This window comes from Ornithodoros turicata, chromosome 8 (genome assembly GCF_037126465.1).
Source record: "Ornithodoros turicata isolate Travis chromosome 8, ASM3712646v1, whole genome shotgun sequence".
Lineage (NCBI taxonomy): Eukaryota > Metazoa > Arthropoda > Arachnida > Ixodida > Argasidae > Ornithodoros > Ornithodoros turicata.
The window spans coordinates 20440403-20460793 of record NC_088208.1 but is presented as its reverse complement, the minus strand read 5'-3'; the positions used below and the strand labels follow the sequence as shown (position 1 = coordinate 20460793).

The window sequence follows — 20391 nt, the reverse complement described above, 5'->3', positions numbered from 1 at the left end:
ACTGGCGTATGACGTCAGCGTTCTTTTCCCTTCTCTTCTTTCTCTTTCCTGTGATTCGCATTTTTGCCTTCTCTTTCTGTTCCTAATATCGAATTTAGATTGCATAAAACATGTTTGTTACGATAATTATCACAAGATACACGACAGCTCTCAAGTTACACGGCTGTATTGACATGTGAGGCTTTGAGTTGAGTACGCTCAGCGAAAGGTCATAGTACTCCAAACCGGAACCAGACGTGGTGCGTATGATGTTTTGTTTTGTTTTTTTATTTCTCGCCGCGGCGGAATCCGAAATATGTCATCCCCGTCTGCCAATTCAGTTATTGCCGACCATAATGGAACTAACTGACAACTGAACAGATAACAAAAAGAAAAGTAGAGCCATGCTATATGGCAACTGTTTTGCGATGCACCACCCGACGATATTATACCGAATGTTTTTTCAACAGGTTTGCGATGCAATAGATGCCGGAAAATACCCAGGTCGTCATCACGTGGAGGATGACAACCCTTCATATTCGGAAACTGCTCTTCTCTGTCGGTTCTCTTTAGGCGAATGTCAAGTATGGTTCTGCTTGCCGCCTGGTTATTGTCTTCTTGTGACGCGCATGGGCATAACGCACCAATTAAGTCAGCCCTCTCGTTCTAAAAAAAATTAATAGGAGCAAAAAAGAAGAAAAAAGAGCGTAAAAATCATAATTTTAGCCCACCCCAACCCGTTACCGTTTTGCACGTTTTTCAGCCCTATCGTTTTATTTGGGAGGAGAAAAAATACTGGCTCGGTAAATGGTACCTCAACAAAACAAACAAAACAAACAAACAAAAAAAGAAAAGGGTAAAGAAACAGAGAACGAGACCGTCAAGGTAGTGGAAGGACGTTGTGGTGATCTACATGACTTCTGCTATCGCGTACTTTTTCTTTGCAGAAGACAGAAAGCAGAAGACAACACAAAGCGTCGAGCATCAACAGTACAAGAGTGCTGGCTGCTGTAAGCAGGAGTGCTGGCACGTTCACTTCACACGTGTAGAGTTTGAACATTTATTGTGTACATGGGGAGCTATAGGGCTATGAAACTGACATTCGCTTTCGTTTTACTGCTTTGGTCTTCATATATCGAGTCAGCGACGCAACAACATCGTATATTTCCAGAACCCTTCCGTTTCAAGTACCGCGCAGCGCGCGTATGCATAATGTTTGCCACGTCTGTCCCTGCTTTCCTCTTATCTATGAAGTGCTCGAATGTCGTAGAGGATAAGCGTGACAATAATTAAACAAACTGGTAGGGGAAGCAATAGAGGGAAACTTTAGAGAGGAAATTTAAGTAGAATCATCTGCAACCATAACGTAACTGCATGCGGACTCACGTTATCCGCAAGCCGGTTCTGGGCAAGAAGGACAAAAAAGAGTCCGCTACATACTTCTCTCACTGTCGTCAACACTTCCCATGAATGTGCCGCAACTCGTCTGCTCGTGTTCGGACTTCACGGGACAGAAGAGAGTGAAAGATAGAAGAAGAAGGGTTCGTGGTGACGCAAAAATATTTGCAGAAGCTTACAATCTGCGCGCAGCGATATGTAATCCTGCAACACAGACACGGCATAAAATATACATTACGAATTATACTTCTTCCGTGGTGTAGCTGCGGAAGAAAGTAAAATATCAGGTTGTCAACTTGTCAAGAAAATGATTGATTGATTTATTATGTGTTTAATGGCACAAAGGAAACAAAGGCAAAGGTTTCAAGAAAATGAAACTGTGAAGTATAAACTCTTTGTGGTCACACTATGATTGCTCAGGTGTTGTGCCCTCACCAAGAAAAAGATTAGCGTAGTTCACTTTCAAACAATTGAATCTGACTAAAGCGTAGAGCGGAAACGTAATTTCAGATCATTCCACGTTTTTGTCCCAAAGGAGGAGGAGGAGGAGGAGTGTCGTTGGGAGGAACCCGAGAGGTCTGCCTGCCTGATTAGGCGGCATGTTTCTCGGGAAGGGAAAGGTGGTGGAGAGGAGGAAAGGGTGAAGTGGAAGACCGAGCGGAACCCGCTCGGGGGGAGGATAGCTGCGTCCATGGGCCGACTTCACGGGAACTGTGCCGGCATACGCCTATTACACATCTGAGGGAAACCCAGGAAAAACCCCAGACGGCACAGCCGGCCCGCGGATTCGAACCGCGGACCTCCCAGTCTCCAAGCGCACGCGTTACCGCTGCGCCACCGGAGCTGGTTTTTTGTCCCAAAGCGAGTGATATAGCGAGCATTTAGAAGGTAGTCCATGAAAGGGGGAATATATATAACAGAATAAACCTCTACCCAAGAAACGTCATCATGACGTTGGTAGACAGACTGTAACCGAAACAGATAGGAAGTAAAGAGCTGGGTTCCACGAATGGGCATTTGTTCGCTGCCTCCTACTGAAAGAAAACTAGGACCGAAGGTCACTTCCCTTTCCCGTCCCGTGTGAGAGAGGGGAGGGGGGGCGAGAGTCTACTTCGTTTAGGGATCAGGAGAGTACGGTTCGGGAAGGTCGGTACCGTGGGCAATGGAGAAGAATGTGTTCTACATCTTCTACGCGGTGGCGATGGTGATAGGGCTTGCCGTTGTCGGCCTAACGTATGTGGGCAACGTCACGACTCACGCCCTGGGGGAATGTGCGTCCTGGGCCGACTTCTAAGGGAACTGTGCCGACATATGTCTGAAAGCGTATGAGGAAAACCCAGGAAAAACCCCAGACAGCACAGCCGGCACCGGGATTCGAACCCGGGTACCTCCCGGGTACATCTTCTACAGCTCCGCAGTGACTGCGGTGGGGAGAGTCAACTTGCCTCGAGTGGTAACGCCACTGCGCTGTGAAAGCCACATCGAGGCGCATTCGATGAACTTATAATGCGGCATCTTGACGAGAGATATGTCGAGGCATGCGGAAAGCGAGCGCTGGATCAACTCTGCTCAGCATGGCTGGGGGAAGGATGTCAGCGGTCCATTGGCGGGTATAGCCAGAGGAGCCACGAGGCGTCGAAGTACGGACTGACGATCTCCTCGCAGCAGCGCAGTACGCGTCCGTCTCTGAGACGAGAGCGCTGCTTCTGCGGCGCTGTCGGCATGTTCATTCCCTTCGAAGGGTCGAACAAGGTCGCGCCCGAAAGCTTGAGGGGATTACGACGGTCCCTGAAAGGGACGCGACCTTCGACGCGACCTTCGGTCCTACTTTTATTTCAATAGACCTCTACCAGAGAAACGTCATGATGACGTTGGTACACAGACTGAAACCGAAACAAGTTGGTAGGGGAGGGCTGGGTTCCACGAATAGACGATTTCAGAAATTGCATGGATGGCCCACCAGAGAGCGCCGTGTTGCGAAAGCCCCGCTGCACCTTGGGATTTAGTGTTCATGAGTCAGAGAGAAGAAGAAGAGCACAAACGCTTTCGGTTTTCTTTCTCCTTCACCTCCCGCACCTTCAAGCAACAGGCAGACGAGCACGAATGCAAACCATTTCCCACAACGCATTGCGCGATGCGCGTGACTTGCGCGACGGAGGGCCCCCGTGCGGAGCACAAGGGCAATATCTGAAATCGCCTATTGGTACTTGTTCGCTGCCTCCTACTGAAAGAAAACTAGGACCGAAGGTCGCGTCCCTTTCAGAGACCATCGTAATCCCCTCAAGACCGCGGCTTTCGGGCGCGACCTTGTTCGCCCCTATAGCTGCGTGTGTAGTTCGACTCTACCAAATTGGTGGCGCTGTCGAACACTATGACGTCATTTGTTTATAAACAGAGAGATGTCTATAGGAGGCAGCAAACAAGTGCCCGTTCGTGGAACCCAGCCCTCCCTTTCAGGTTTGTTTCGGTTTCTGTCTGTCCACCATCGTCATGATGACGTCTCTCGGGTAGAGGTCTATACTGACGAATCCACTAGATCGCAATCGAATTTACGACTCAACTAAATACGAAATGGAAGCTGGGGCAATGTTCAGAAATTAATAAATCGAATTGAAGGTCGTCAAATACATTGCCGCTCTGTGGAAAATTTTGTGTTATAAAAGAAGAAGAGGTTTCAAACGTAAGCTAGCTGCACTGGGACGGTGTTCAAGTATAGTTCAAGTAAGTTCCATCACTTCACGTTCACTCTGACTTCATCTCATTTATAGGAAGGACCCGGAGGGCCTTCCCATAGGGACGCACGTTACATAAGGTGGTAGTTACATAGTGGATCGTAACAGGGATAAGAAGCAATACGTAATGTATCGTGTAATACAAGGGAAAACAAACACGCAAAATTCAAAACCCTGTTACAATTTCATGTGTGTGCGAAATGGTATCTGTTACACTCATTAAAAAAAATCTCGTGTATCTTATTTGCACACAATTTCACATGATAGACGCTTTCCTCAGGGTGATCATGAATTAATAGGGTGAATGTCTAGGAAGCTGTTGTGTCGGACAGAAGGGTGGCTTTGGAGGAGGAGTGATGACATCTGGTGAAGACTGGCGAGATGGTGAAACGATACTGTGATCATCAGGATGAACATGAATACGTGATGTAGTTATCCTACTATATATAATTTGTGCGAAAATATCAAAGGCCAAGTTCCCTTTTAATCAGTGTTGGGGGTAAGCTACTTTTCTCCGTAACTTTTAACTTAACTCGTTGCTTTTGAGCTCCAGTAACTGATTGAGAAACTCGTTCATTTTTTTAGGCAGATTTGTCAAAGTAACTTGGAGAAAGTTCCACGTTCCTTTTGTTCGATTCCCGTCTCCAAACATCGCGGGCTGCGTCCTCCTTCCCTAGTGACTTGAGACGACAACATGGATTGGGATGGATGGATACTGGCGCCCCCTGGTTCCTACGTGCTCGTCGGTAATACGTGCACGGCGCGTCTGATTCCCTTGTCGTTACGCGGTGAACGTCACATACCTCTACCTGAGAAACGTCATCATGACGTTGGTAGACAGACTGAAACCGAAACAATATCGGAAGGGGAGGGCTGGGTTCCACGAATGGTCACTTGTTCGCTACCTCCCATTGAAAGAAAAGTAGGACCGAAGGTCACGTCCCTTTCATAGACCATCGTAATCCCCTCAAGACCATGGCTTTCGGGCGCGACCATGTTCACTCCTAGTTTCGAGCGTAGTTCAACTCTACCAAACTGGTGGCGCTGTCGAACACTATGACGCCATTTGTTTACAAACAGGGAGTGGTTTATTACGTTTTGGCAGTACATTAGGAGGCTCAGGTGCTGCTCATGTTAGCGGCGAGCAGTGTAGTTATGATGACAGAGGGCATTGTGTAGTAGGGTTAAAACTTGGCTCAGTTCTACGACATGTGCGTAGAGGACAACTCAAAGAACACAAACTTGCTCTGTGCTCCGTTCAAGAACCTATTACGAGGTCAAAATAATCAAATCTCTCCCTAAGGAAGCACGTAGAATGTAGGCTTCTTTCTTCGTATCAGATATTGGTATAGTTTTTGCATATCAAAACTACGAGGGGGGATCCAAAAGTAATGCCTCCTCAGTCACAGCAACTCTATTAATGAACAGATCCAAGCAAAACTTACATGTATTATAGCCAGAAGTCTCCGGTACACGAAGCTACTGTTCAACATAGTCACCGTTAAACCCAAATATGAAATCCACTTTGGAAAAATTCTGGAGTTTGATCCCTCACCAATGACTTTACATTGAATTTAACTTAATTGATCTAAACCTTGAAAAAGCGACCCACGCAGGTTGTCCTCCATCGCGACCAAATACGTAGAAGTCTGAGGGTGCAAGATCTGGGTTGTTTGGTGGGTCAGGCATGACGGACCATCCCATTTTGACAGTCACTTGGGTCGTGAATAGCGAAGTGTTTGGTCGTGATGAACCTGTATGGAATGGATGTTTTTATGTGCTCTCTTCTTCCTTATGGCCTGACGGCCTTATGGCATGACGTAGGTTCCGGTATTGATTGTGTTTCTATGGTTCGTTCAGAGAATCAACGAGAATAACGCCTCGTGTATTCCGGGTTGCCGCACGGCAGTCGGTTATCGTCTGTCACTGATATTGATGGACGGTGACTCCTCAGGTTATATGTATATATTGGACTTCTTGTTGGAACCTCTTGACTCAATGCCGCCCACATTGCTAATGTCCACTTCGGTCTCTTAATAAACGCTCTTCAACCGATTATGGGATAGACATCTCATTGTTTGTAAACAAATGGCGTCATAGTCTTCGACAGCGCCGCCAATTTGGTAGAGCTGAACTATACGCTCGAAGCAAGGGGTTAACAAGGTCGCACCCGAAAGCCATGGTATTGAGGGGATTACGATGATCCCTGAAAGGGGCGTGACCTTCGGTCCTACTTTTCTTTCAATAGGAGGCAGCGAATAAGCGCCAATTCGTGGAACCCAGCCCTTCCCTTCCGATATTGTTTCGGTTTCAGTCTCTCTGCCAACGTCATGATGGCGTTTCTCGAGTAGAGGTCTATTCCTGGGGCGTAACCCTCTTTTGCCAAAAATTCGATTGCGGCTCCTTGTTTCGATGTAGGATCCATGGGTACAATCATGAATTTCAAAAGCAAAAGCGGGAACTTGTAGGGTAGGAGCAACCCGCCTATGCCACTGTACACGAATCCTTCCAGACACTGCATCAGTACATAGGAAAGTACAGACATTGAGGCATTACTTTTTGATCCTCCCTCGTATTTTGAAACTTCTTGCATGACCCATTGTGAGATCAAGATCTGAATTAACTATAGAAAGGTCAAGAATGATAAGTATATATTGCAAGTAACTTGAAAGTAAGTCGTTACTTTTCGAAAGTAGCTTAGGAACTTCATTTGAACTTCATTTTCAACTTGGGTAATAACTTAGTTAAATTTCTTGCTCCTTAACTTAACTGGTAACGAGTTCCCTTTGTCAAGTAACTTCCCCATATCTGCTTTTAATAGACCTCTACCCGAGAAACGTCATCATGACGTTGGTAGACAGACTGAAACCGAAACAAATCCGAAGGGGAGGACAGGGTTCCACGAATGGGCACTTGTTCGCTGCCTCCTATTGAAAGGAAAGTAGGACCGAAGGTCGCGTCTCTTTCAGGAACCATCGTAATCCCCTCAAGACCGTGGCTTTCGGGCGCGACGTTGTTCGTCCCTAGCTTCGAGCGTAGTTCAACTCTACCAAATTGGTGGCGCTGTCGAACACTTTGACGTCATTTGTTTACAAACAGGGAGAGGTCTACTTTAGTTATGATTGAACAAAGAATATAGCCACTTTTGACAAAGCGTGCTGCTTTATTCTGCACAGATTCTACTTTGTCTGATAAGCACTTCTGCTGCGGAAAAGATGCGAAAAACGTTATAGCTTTCTGCTGTCACGTGAGCACGAGCGCTGAGTCAATACCACTTAGATACAGAAAGCCTGCTTACTCGTCGACGTGACGTAACAACTAAGAGTCAGCCAATTAGGATCGTGTCTTCAACGACCGTAACCAATTACGAACGTGCTTTCAGCGGGCGAACCGTAAGGGCGAGCCTCCGTCAGCTTCCATGGGCAGCAACTGTCGTCTGCGAGTAGTAAACGCCTCCGTACTAAATGGGAAAACAAAATAAAGCGCAACATGATCCCATATTATTCTCAAGACTGATTTTCTGGAAAGCGTGTTGTGCTTTTAGTCGACAGGTTCAAATTTACGAAGTTATTGCCATCATTTGCAAGTTTCCCAGAACGGCGAATCGCGCAGAGGAGGCAGTAAGCAGGCCTTGTAGTATCCTGTGCGCGCTGTATCTAGGTGGCGTTGGCTGGACCATGCTGGGCGCGAGCACTCAATGTTCCGTCTTCACGTACACTGTTAACCGTGGGGAATATCCTGCGACACAGTCACAAGATATTCCATAGCAGACGATAGGAAAATACGATGACGGTGTCGTCTGCTAAGTGTCGTCTGCTACTAAGTGACCACTCCCGATATTCCGACAAGGTGTTAATGCTCAACATAACACGGGGAGGAACTTCGGCTCCGTGAGCAGTGTTTTCGTTTATTCTTCCAGTAGAACATTCCGTGCGGATCATGTCGCGCGCGGGAATACACGGATAATAACGTACTCTAATTAAGGTCAGACCGGTAAGCGATATGGGAGGTGTCTAAAAACAACGCTGAAGCACCTCGAACAAGAGTGCGCTCAGCAGCGGCAGTCTGCGCCAGCGCTTCATGCGTCTTGTGACATCAGGTGTAGATACGATCACTTTTATTGGCTGCCGAGAACCGTCTGCCACAGCGAGGGAGCAAGGCGACCGGTCGACTGCCCTGCGTCAGAAGCGGGACGGGTGACGCCATATACAACCACAAAAAGAAGTGTGTAAAAAGAAGACGAGCCTCGCAATTGGGCGGATAAAGTGACGTCGCAGACTGGCAACCATGAGCAGAAGGAGCTTTTCTGACCCAGAGATTGAAAACTCGATGATTGATTGGTAAAAAACACACACGCGAGATTGAAAACTCTCTTGCGCACCGATTGCATTCGTACTTTTTATTGCCAACTGTAGGATATAGGACAATGCTTTTTACTTTTCGTGCGCATATGCATATCCCAGTGTTTCTATAATCCTATAACTTCTATATTGTTGTTCAAGACCTTCCATATGCTCCTTTAACACCAGTTGGTGTGAGACCGAGGTGGCGCCGTAGGAGTCCTAACATCTCTTACGATTAGTCTTAGAAACACGACGTGCATCAATTGAAGATGAAGTCTGAGCAAGCCATCCTATCGGATGTGTGCGCGCCCATAAACGTACCCGTTTGGTGACTCCCCAGTTGGTACTTGGCAACGAGCAATGGCGGAAGCGTACGTGCTACCAAGAATTCATTGCCAGGTAGCAGGGCATGCCAGTGATTGCGGCAGAACCCGTAACGATCATTATAGGCCCCGCTGAGACTTCTGCGTGAAAGCATATGCCAAAAGCAATGGATGCTTAATACCACACGCATTGCTGGCGATGAAGTCTTAGTAGATGGGATGCAATTTACCAAAGTTATGCGCTAAAGGAATCTGTACAAATAAAAAATCAGCGACGTGACGTCATCTGCTCCAAAGAAATAAGGCGGCTGAGTTATACGTTTTCGGAACTGTCATCGTGAATACCTTCCCATGGATTTAGGTTGGACTGCGCGGACGCACGTGAACTGTGATAAGATGTTCAGGAGGTTATGATAGGTAATCAGTAGTTTATCCAGAACAGCAAGGTCAGGGGTGGGGACAAAATGGGGTGCAGTTATTGCAGGAACCGTTTTGATTACTGGTGACATCCGTGCCCCCTGAGTGTCGCTGCTCATATACGACCAGACCGGAGGACCCAATCCTGCCCCGTCATCCGTCGACCGTGACACAAGAGCTCTCGAACACGCTCGCCTACTGGCTCGCCTACTGGTTGCGGTACATCGACATTCTCCCGTGGCGTCGCGACACTCGCTATACGCCTTTCATTTCTGCGAATACGACACGCTTTCGCTCAGTTCCTGTCGAGGCACCCCAAGCGTTGCCTTCGATAGTGCCACTGCGACGTCTGCGACATCGACATGAAGAGACATATAGGGCATGTCTCACAGGGTGCCAGCATTCTGGTGCAGCTTCACTTGTCCACTGCTGTATATCAGTCCACTGCTGGACGAAGGTCTCCCTCAGATCTTTCAAGCTGTCTCAATCTTGTCCACGACCTACTAGATTATAACGACCATGTCAGGCGCACCCCTTCTATGCGCCGCATTTTTGGAAGGTAGCGGTGGCGCTTCTGATCGTCCCAGTTATTGCTTCCTCAACTTCTACAATACTTTGTACTTCAGCTTACCTTAGTATTTCTGTACAAGCGGTGGACGTTCCACAGATGTTTCATTCTGAGGTTGATTATCATCATCATTCTACGCGTTTTCATAGGGGCTATCGGGCTATCGCTGTCGTCTGCTACGGTAGTCGTACACACGCTTCTGCGCGTTCAGAATTCAAATTTCCATCGTCCAATCGTGTTGTGCCGACCAGTAGCGCCCCTGGCGGATCGTGCGGACAGGCTCCTCATAGGGTTTTCTGATTGTGACGTAGTCGTTATAATCTAGTACGTCGTGATCTTGTCTCATCCATTCCACTCCCAAAGTTCCTTGTGTGTCATCTCTTAACTCTTTTGTTGTCCTCTCGTTCTCCATCTCCCATTTCGCGAGGAGAAATTTTTGCATTTGAAAGTGTCCCTTTAGTTTCCTCGTCCATCTTCCATCATTGTCCATCTTCCATCCTCACTCATACCACTATGCCCAGCCCATCTCCATTTTGCTATATTGTAGCCTCTCTGTCTTTAAACATCGTTTCCATTGGCACACAGTTTTTATAATTCTTCCTATCTTTGTGGGATATTCCCCTAGCGTCCTTCTTTTCATCTTTCATCTTCTATTCATCAGGAGCCGCCTTCCATACAGCAAGGAACGCCTTCACTGGTGCTGAAAACTCAATGGTGCGCTGATTTGTCAAACTCCTGTCCCCCGCATTGTATTGTGGTAAACATATGGTGCTAGAGTCCATGTAGTACATGAGTTAAGGCGTTGGGTATTAGAGCAGAACGTACCGAAAATTTTTGCTACTTACAGTCCATTCCCTGGTTTGAAACCCCAGAAACTTCTCAAAGCTCCTTCCCTCCGGCACCCTGGGGTCACTCTCAAGTTAAAGCCCTTGTCGAAAATAATCTGATTGCGAGCTTATCAGTAAAATTACTTGCCGCCAAACCGCAGGGCCACACTCTAAGAAAAAAAAAAGAGGAGTAAAACGGGGAGTAATTGCAGATTCTACTCCCCTATAGACTGCCCAATTACTCCCCATTTTAGTCCCCTAACCCGACATTTAGTCCCGACATTTACTCCCCAGGGCTACAAATTGTCACTCAGCTTCGCGGATGGTCTCCTGAATGCAACAGTCTACGTAAATATGTGCCCTTGATCAATTTGATGGCATAAGTCTGTATAACACAGCCAACGTAGCAATTTTCCAGCCACACAGAGTAAGAAACAGTTGGCGCATCTTTCTTCGCAAATTGTGCCCTATGTATGTCGCAAGATTTTATATCACTCGACATATCACGGTTGACGGTTTGCTTCAAAGTATTTTCATGCATGCACATCAATTATGTACCTGGGCCTCTTAGAACAGAGCGTGAAATGCAGTCTCCACTCTGTGACATTCATTTACTCCCGTGCATTTACTCCCGAAAGGGACTATTTTTTTTGTGGCAATGCATTTAGTCCCCAAAAGGAGTAGAAATACTCTTTTTTTTTAGAGTGTTGCACGTACTCTTTGTCAGAATATGTCTCGCCAACTTGAGCCGAAATCATTAAATAGCGGGCAAACTGTGACGATAAAGCACAAAATGTCTGGCGGGCTATTATATAGTCCGGTCAATGAAGGTTTACCGGAAGCCATCACACGCTGGTGACCGCCTGCCTTTGACTATAGGTGACAGAGTTCGAAGAGAAAGAATGGGAGGAATTCACAGACCGCCATCCTGCCCTATATATGTACTTTGGAAACAAAACTATACGAATGAATCGTGACGTCAGTCGGTGCCTATAGGGAGTTTTCGTCTACGTCCCATTGTGACGTGGCAGTGACGTGGCATGCTCGTAAGCTTCTCCCACTGGTGGTCACTTTTCGTGCTAGCGGCATTGAAAGATGACAGTCTGCGCTATTTTTCGATGCAACAACCATAGTTTTCATTTTAAAAAATGCGAGAACGACAATGACGAAGTGACTTCCGGTTAAAAGAAGGGTACACTCTTAAAAATGAACTTCACCACATGGCACGCTCCTAGCCAACCATCATCCCGAATGACAACGTTCTCGCCCCTGATTTGTTGAAAATGGGAGGAGGAGCCTATTTTGTGGCCATTATGCACGGCACAAAATAGGCTCCTCCTCCCGTTTTCAACAAATCTAGGGCGAGAACGTTGTCATTCGGGGTGATGGTTGGCTAGGAGCGTGCTATGTGGTGAAGTTCATTTGTAAGAGTGTACGGACGCAACCGGATTTCAGAACACCATTCAAGCCTTCGTTTTCGAGCAAACGCTAGATAATCTCAACAGCTGCACCGAAAAAGTAACTGCCACCATCATGGCGGCCAAACGCATTCGTTTGACGTCACGTGAAAACAGCCAATGGGAAGTGAACTTCCATGGGCAATGGAACGACACTTCCAGACGACATTGTCGTTCTCTCTGCCGATTTGCCTTGGACCTGTCATGCGGCGAAGTTGTCTTTTAAGAGTTAGGAGGAACCCGCCAGCCATGTGGTAACCTTAACACTTATTGCATGTCGCAATCTGGGATCGAACTTAAATTTGAACCAGTACTTGAGGTTAAGAGAATCCGTAACCCTGAAGCGTCTGAAGAAGGCAGAATTCTGAGCAGAACATAGCAGATGCGGCTTGTCGCTGCAGCAACAAAGGGGGTTTTCGTGCCGCTTTCGCGATAGTGAATGCTTCGAAACAGATGGCGACGGTATTGGTCGAAGCGACGTAACCGTAGAATTATTGCAGTTTAAAGCAGACAGTATAAGCTACATCTGTTAGGCAAGCCTCTGGAGACTTGCAGTTGAGTGCCGGTATATTACTCTCTATACGTTCGACGTCTTGACAAGTTGACATAGTCTTAACCTTATTAAAGTGGGACTATGGAGTAAAAATTACGTATAATGAATCAACCTCGATGAAAGACTTAGTAGCCAGTATATACAAACGCCGTCAGAGTACATTGGGCGGCTCCGCGAATTTTTGAATGAACCCGCAAAACTTTCGAACTCTCCAAGAGTATACATGCCGTTTTCACGGCTTCCGGTTTGGTCCCAAAACGACATCCGGTTTCACAGCAAACACGCTCTGCGCCAACCACTGTGCCGATTGATACAGTTATCGGTTGATTTGAGGAGAGGCAGGGTCGTATACGCCTGTTTGTGGCAAAAAAGGCGTAAGCCTCCCGTTATCAACAAATCAGGAAAGCGAAAGATATAATTCTGCATGGCGGCTGGTTCCGAGCGTCCTTTGACGCGGAAGGACCAGAAGTCTTCGTGGCACCGGAAGTTCGAATGATAGCTGGTTATCACTTCTGATTCAAAGAGAGAGGGGCGTACGCCTTTTTGTGTCAGTTATCATTTTTGCGAATTGCCACAAGGTGGTGGTGGTGCTGCTGAAAGAGCTCGCTCTGGTCGGCCTCACAGAGGTGGTGGGCAACGTCACGACACGTCACGGCGTACAGCGTGTTATGCGGTGAAGCTATGTTTTTTTTTTTTTTGAGTGTGTCGTCATCGGGAGCCCTGGCGTCTGTCTCGTATAGCACAAGCGCACGCGTCTCTGCTCTCCGCCCCACGTTGGAAGACTGCCGGCAGCAGACGCGGCGAGGAGACGGAAATTGCCTTTCGAGGATCAATGTTGCCAGGCGCGTTGGAAGATTTGGTATCACCATATCTCGAAACTACGAATTGATTTCATAACACCGACAAATTCGGTAGAAACGAAGACGCGAGATTTATTCAATAGTGGGCATTTCAACTCCTTTTTCTCTGCCTCACGAAGTTACTGTCAAAGCAGAAACTGTATCATACTGTTCGTTACGTATCGTAACGTATCGAAAATGTACGGTCTCTTAGCTTAACGAAAGCGAAACTGTATTCATGTCGTCATTCCGTTGTAGGTTCCTCCTATACGCCTTTGAAGATAACGCCGCCATGCTGTTTTGCTGCCGTGCCAACTCGGAGCTGATAAAGAAGCGTGGCAAGGAGTTATTTGACAGCGTGACCAACAGCGACGATCCAGAGAATCAGATCTGGGCACTCGAGTTCATTCGCTGTCATCCAACAGCGTTCGGCAAGGCACCAGAAGACACTCTCAGGTACAATATGCCACGCGGTTTACAGAAGGAATGAAGAGATAGAAAAACGAAATCAGAAACAATAAGTGAAATGTAATTTACAGAGGCTGCATCAACAATTTCTTGAAACAGAACTTCACCGCATGGCACCCTCTACACCCTAAAAACAGAGCTTCAGCGCATAGCACGCTCTTAGCCAACCATCATCGCGAATGACAACGTTCTCTCCCTTGAATTGATGAAAACACGGGGGCGTACGCCATTTTTGTAGCAATTATGAACTGCGTAATGCCACAAAAATTGCAATTTTTGGCAAAAATGGACGTTTTCCGCAAATCAGGAAAAAGAACAGTGTCACTGGTATGACGGTTTGCTAGGAGCGTGCTATGTGGTGAAGTTCATTTTTAAGAGCTTACCCCTTTACGTGCCGGTTAACATGCCTGTATAAGTGCCACAAAAAACGGTGCACGCCCCCATTTTCATCAAAAGACGAGACAGAAAAATGGGCGCGTTAAGTAGCGGCTCTGCAGAGCCCGCTCCGTCCACGCTGTCCCCCTCGCTCCGCTCAGCCTCTGCTCATCGGGTTTTTAAGTCAAGAGGGCGTTGCGTGTGCACGTGATGTGTGCACGTTGCGTGTGCGAAACGCCTCTGTAGGCCTCTAGATGTCACTGAATGTCCTGAGGATGGAGGATGGACCGGGGATGGAGAGCGTGCGAAGCTCACCGATTTGCGGGCAGGAACGCGGGAGCGTACCGCTCCGCAAAACGAGATGCCCCGTTTAGTAAAATGGAGCGCGCTCCATGCGCTCCGGAGCCGGCACTTAACGCGCCCAGTGTTATTCTGCTTGAGCGGCCAGGAGTGCATTATGCGGTGAAGTTCTGTGCTTTGCGTGTGTCACAATGCGGCCAGTGTATTTCACGCTTTTATTCTCACACACTTTTAAAACAAAGCTTCACCACATAGCACGCTGAAGGCCAACCATTGTACAGAGTGATATCTGTATCACTCTCGATTTGTGGAAAGCGTGGGGAAGTACGCCTTTTTGTGACATAAATTTATGCATAACATTTCTGCATAAGTGTCACAAAAAGGCGTACGCTTCGCGTTTTTAACAAATCAGGGGGGAGAACGATGTTATTCGGGATGATGGTTGGCTAGGAACGTGTTATGCGGTGAAGTTCAGTTTTTAGAGTGCATGTACAGCACAAGTGTCACAAAAAAGGCGTACGCCTCCAGTTTTCAACAAATCACAGATAACGATATCATTCTAGATGACGGTTGACTAGGAGCGTGCTATGCGGTGAAGTTCATTTTTAAGAGTGTTGAAAAATATACAGTGTCGTGCGCACTGAAATTTACAGGAATATTTTGGACGGGACGCACGCAGGTACGTGGTAGGGCTGCTGTACCACGAACAGACCCGCCTTGCGACGTGTGCCTTCGACGCCTCCGGGGCTCTTCTGTCACACTACCACATGCAAGTACGGGACCACTCGTTCGACGTCCTCATGTCCGCCTTCCACCTCCTCACCTCACATGCTGCTCCGGTCAGGGAGAAAGCGTTGCACCTGACTGTGGTTAGTATAGAACTCTTCGTGAAGACCCCCCACACTATAAAAACAGAACTTCACCGCGTAGCACGCTATGCGTTAACCATTACCACGAATGATAGAGTTATCGTTTCTGGTTCGAAGAGAGAGCGAGAAGGGGGGGGGGGCGTACGCCCTTTTATGTCAATAACCATATCATTCGTGGCAGTGGTTGGCGTACTGAGTGCTATGTTGCGAAGTTCCGTTTTCAGGGCGCACAGGGCAACTGCCACATATACCGCCTGGAAGGAACAAAAGTAGCTGAAGGTTAGACATTCTAAAAACATGATGTAACCAGATAATGCGCTCCAATGCGCTCCATGAACCCGAATGGCACGGTTCTGTCCTATGATTTGCCCAAAAAAAGAGGCGTATGCCCTTTCTGTGACGCAGAAATGGCGTACGTCCCTCGTCCTCCCACCAACACTTCCTAATATGAGGAAAGCGTGGGGCGTAGGCCTTTTTGTGATAACTTAACATAACTGCACACTCTTAAAAATTAGCTTCACCACATAACACGCTCCTAAACAACCATAATCCCAAATGACAATTATTACCCCTGATTTGCTAAAAACGGGGGGCGTACGCCATTTCTGTGGCATTATGCAGTTCATAATCGTCACAAAAGGGGCGTACGCCCCATTTTCAGCAAATCAAGGGAGAGACTGTTGTCATTCCGGATATTGGTTGGCTAGGAGCGTGCAATGCAGTGAAGCTCATTTTTAGAATGTATAAGGCACGGTTTCACCAACGCCAACTAAAGTGCCACTACGGACTAAATCTCGTGTCTTCAGAATCCTACCAAAGTTATGTTAGTGAAATTTTCTAGACTCACTTTACATTCCTGCAAAATATTTTGGTCCTACATGACGCGTAAATTAGAAAAAAAAATATTTTTGACAACTGTGACGTCATGTTAGGCTCCGACGGAGCGCCTGGCTCTCATCTGGCAACGTTGTTGCCCTTCGCGTCTTCCGGGGCGCTCACGTTTTGCACTCCGTTAGCGGAGACCCGCGTAACATATCCTCCGACCGCTCCGACCTTCGAGAAAACACAAGGAGGGAGAAGACATCTCTCCCATTGCCCCCTCTTTTGATCAGCGTCAAGTGAATTCTCCACCACGTGACCCCCTCCCAGACGCCAGCGTCGTTGCTAGGAGCCGAGTGCCCTCTCCAGAACATGACGTCATTGCAATTTGTGGGCTTACGATTACGTCACGCGCCTCCCGCGTCATCGAAACTTGTGGAGGCTCAGCAGATCTTCCAAAATTTACAGAAATGCACAGCGTTCGCAAACAGGATTGAAATTTCGCGTATAGAATCCTTGAGGCACATTATTTTCATGGACTAAATAAAATAAACGCTGTTTTCCTAGTCCGGAGTGGCACTTTAACATTTGAACCGAGATCAACGGTCCCTTAACTTGGAATTTAAGGCTTAACCCTGCTTCTCTAAAGGGAGTTATTGTCACTGAAACCAAAGTATATTTGTAAAAAAAATTGAGTGTTTTTTAGTCAATTTTGAGTCAATTGAGTCAATTTTTGTCAATTTGTGTCAATTGAGTCAATTTTTGTCAATTTTGCCAATTTGAGTCAATTGAGTCAAGTTTTAGCAACCCTCAATCTCCGTTCAAGGTTAACCAGCTTTTGTGAAACCGGACCTTAGTGTCACAGAAAAGCACAAGCGCGTTATGCGGTGAAGTTGTTTTTAGAGAGAGGTGCAGAAAAAAAAAATCAAAAGCGTCGAGAGAAAAAATAAAGAAACATAAAATCAGGACACGTTGAGTAATGCGTACCAGAAACATTTTCCTCTTTTTCAGCTTCTGTTAGGATTGGAACCTATGTCAGCCTCCCGCGAACTCTTGTACCTGGTGCGAAAGAGCGAACGGCTGCAGGTCTTGGGCACCATGGTGGCGTTTCGTCGCGCCATCTGTCGAAGCAAAGGTGTACAGGACATGCCGTTGGCCGATATCTACAACCTGTACGCAGCTTACGTTGAGGAGTCGGACGACGACCTGCTCAAGACGGAGGGCATGCTGGGGCTCGACGTTATGAAGTTCTACTTCAGGTAGACGTCGGACGTCGCAAGGAAAGTCGTCCCTGACGGAGAGAGATGTTCATTTGCTTTTGTATTGTCAAAGCGTTCAATGTATTAAACTTGCTCGATGCCGATTAAAGTGTCATGAGTTTCTTAATGCGTCGGATGTGGAAGCTATAGTAAAGTGATGTATATGATCTTTAAAGAAGCATCGGAGGACTCGAAAAAGATATATAAGGAGGAGTAGAAATTAAGACTATACAAGCCATGTGGGGCACATGTTCGCACAAAAAGTACGCGGGCAGCGTGCGATGCTGGTGCGCAAGACAATTTTCAATCTCGTGTGCCAGAAAAGCGCATTTCCTGGTGTTGCCTTCCCTCAGCGGGTATAGTCCGTGACGTCACGTCGTCCGTCCAATAGTAATGGCGCACGCCTTCTTTTTTCTTTATTTGCGTTTGGAGCCGCCCGTCCCGTGTCTGACGCAGAGCAGTAAACTAGTCACCTTGCTTCCGGTGGTGGTGGTGATGGTGATGCTGAAAGGCTTGCCGTTGTCGGCCTCAGAGAGGCGGGCAACGTCACGACTGGCGGGGGAATGTGCGTCCTGGGCCGACTTGTAAGGGCCCTGCTTCCGCGCTCTGGCAGATGATTCTCGGCAGCCAATAAAAGTGATCTGATGATTTGACATCACAACAGGCCAGAAGGAGCTGGGAGAGTTCGCCGCCGTGCGCGCACTTTTGTAAACTAAGTTGTCTGAGGAAATGCGCGCTTCGCAAAGGGAATACTTTCCATGAGAGCTCCTGAAAGTAGCATGTTCATTACATGCGGTAAAAAAAAAAGAAAAAGAAACTACATGTTCGAGGTGCCGTCCACGCTCCTGTGCGTTCACAGGACAGCTCGTCCGTCTAACTTCCTTCGTGCCTTCATTGGTTGCGGTTCAACTAAGGGGAGCAAGTTCCAGATGGGTCATGTGCGTTTCAGCATGATCAGCAAGAAACCAAATAGTTGCAGACATCGCACAGTTATGAAGAAGCATGGTCTCAACATCAGCCACAAATAAAGACTTTAGAAGAGAGAAGAAGAGAGCCACAGAAGAAGCCAAAGCCGTATCCCCAAACAACGACCACGTGTTTGGTGAGTTGCCCCAAGTTATTTGGTTAGCCACGTAACCTCACTTTTGTTCGCTTCTTCTCACGCGCACAGACACGTTGTCATAACGCGTGGCTTCCAGTGAGAAAATCAATAACTACTTTCTTGTGGTAATGATGGTGGTGATGATAATTATGATGACGATGATTCGGGTGTTTCGTCGCTGTTATATTGTCACAGCCATTGTTACACGGGGTCTGAGGAGGAAGCTGAAGCAATGGCTCTACAGCAAGTGCGAGGCAAACAGACACATTTCGTTTTGTCTCTTGTGGGATGAATAACATAATTATAGAATTACGGTTATGGAATTCATCTCTTATAGTGTTTTATGCATAATTTTGTTTTGATGCTGTTGTTATAGTCATTTGTCTTTCGGTCCCAGTGCACAGGCCTTTAGGCTTAGGCGGATCATTATTATTATTATTTCTCGGTACACCATCTTTATTACATCAGCTTCATATCGTCGTACCTGTCAATGTAACCAGGCACACGAATATATCGTACCTATCCCACCATATGCCTGCAAATCCGATCACACGTATTCAACTCTTCTCTGGCGTTCACTCAGTATAACATGTGAAGTTGTACAGTTTTTTTTCCCGTCCCTTTTAGGGCCATGTACTGTATATCTGTATGCCTGTAATGTATGTATCAACGTGAATGTCTTCCTGTTACGTTCATGTTCCTGAATATGTTATGTTTTTTTTTTTTTCTAACCTGTATATGTATGGGTGTCTCAGTTAAATCCCCGGGCTAAATAATTCGCGAACCGGTGCACCAATCGAATAACTTTCTTTTTTACAAGTATCTGTCCAATACCGCCTACAAGATGCGCACCGCGTGAATGAGCGGGAGGCGCTCATTATTTAAATAAAAATTCAACGTGAAAAAAGCTAACTTCTAAAGCAGGGCGCCGTCGGCATTAAAATGGGTACTACCCCTTTTGGGACCTTCACTGGACACCTTTTAGAGAAAAATCTGCCAAGCGGGTCATTTGTTGCAGTAATTAATTGGTTTCGGCTTACGTATTTTTGTCGCGGCTGGTCGCCGCGAATCGCAAAAGGATGTAACTCATTCATTGGTGTAATTCATTGGTGTAAGGACGTAATTCATTGGTGGACATGGGAATGAAAGAGCGTCCTTTTGCGCTTCACCGCGACCAGCCGCGACAAAAATATGTAAACCGAAACCAATTAATTACTGCAACAAATGACCCGCTTCGGTGGCAGATTTTTCTCTAAAAGGTGTCCACTGAAGGTCCCAAAAGGGGTAGTACTCATTTTAATGCCGACGGCGCCCTGCTTTAGAAGTTAGGTTTTTTCACGTTAAATTTTTATTTAAATAATGAGCGCCTCCCGCTCATACACGCGGTGCGCATCTTGTAGGCGGTATTGGACAGATACTTGTAAAAAAGAAAGTTATTCGATTGGTGCACCGGTTCGCGAATTATTTAGCCCGGGGATTTAACTGAAACACCCTGTATATCCTTATATATTTTATATGTTGTGTGTAATGCATTGTCTACGTGCGCCAATACCAAGGCTTTAGCTGTTCTTGGGCACGTTAATAAAGATATTATTATTATTATCATCATCATCATCATCATCATTAATATAATCGATGTCGCAAAGCCCTTCCTTTTCCTTTTTCTTCTCTTCGCCTTCGTGCAACGAGAACTGCCTCGAATTAGGAACTTCGGTATTTCAAACATATAGGTTGCTCTCGGACGTCGTGGTCACTCACCCCGA

At 46.8% G+C, this 20391-nt stretch overlaps 2 protein-coding genes across 2 annotated transcripts in view; one reads left to right on the top strand and one right to left on the bottom strand.

The window, feature by feature from the left end:
- LOC135366645 (fibronectin type-III domain-containing protein 3A-like) overlaps positions 1-12377 on the bottom strand; it is a 49554-nt gene extending 37177 nt beyond the window's left edge. Inside the window, exon 1 of the mRNA XM_064599441.1 lies at positions 12359-12377. The gene's annotated coding sequence lies outside the window, so the exon portion shown is untranslated. The remainder of the gene's footprint in view (positions 1-12358) is intronic.
- Positions 558-17635, top strand: LOC135366646 (uncharacterized). The gene is made up of 5 exons (XM_064599444.1): positions 558-563; positions 927-989; positions 13695-13892; positions 15259-15448; positions 17279-17635. The coding sequence occupies exons 3-5, from the start codon at positions 13729-13731 to the stop codon at positions 17528-17530; spliced, it is 606 nt and encodes a 201-aa protein (XP_064455514.1). The 5' UTR covers positions 558-563; positions 927-989; positions 13695-13728; the 3' UTR covers positions 17531-17635.
- Positions 17636-20391: the final 2756 nt, after the last annotated feature.

Coding starts and splice junctions, on each gene's coding strand:
- LOC135366646 (XM_064599444.1), top strand. CDS start 13,729: ATGCTGTTTTGCTGCCGTGCCAACTCGGAGCTGATAAAGAAGCGTGGC. Junction 13,893..15,258: donor GCACCAGAAGACACTCTCAG/GTACAATATGCC, acceptor GGACGCACGCAG/GTACGTGGTAGGGCTGCTGT. Junction 15,449..17,278: donor AAGCGTTGCACCTGACTGTG/GTTAGTATAGAA, acceptor CCTCTTTTTCAG/CTTCTGTTAGGATTGGAACC.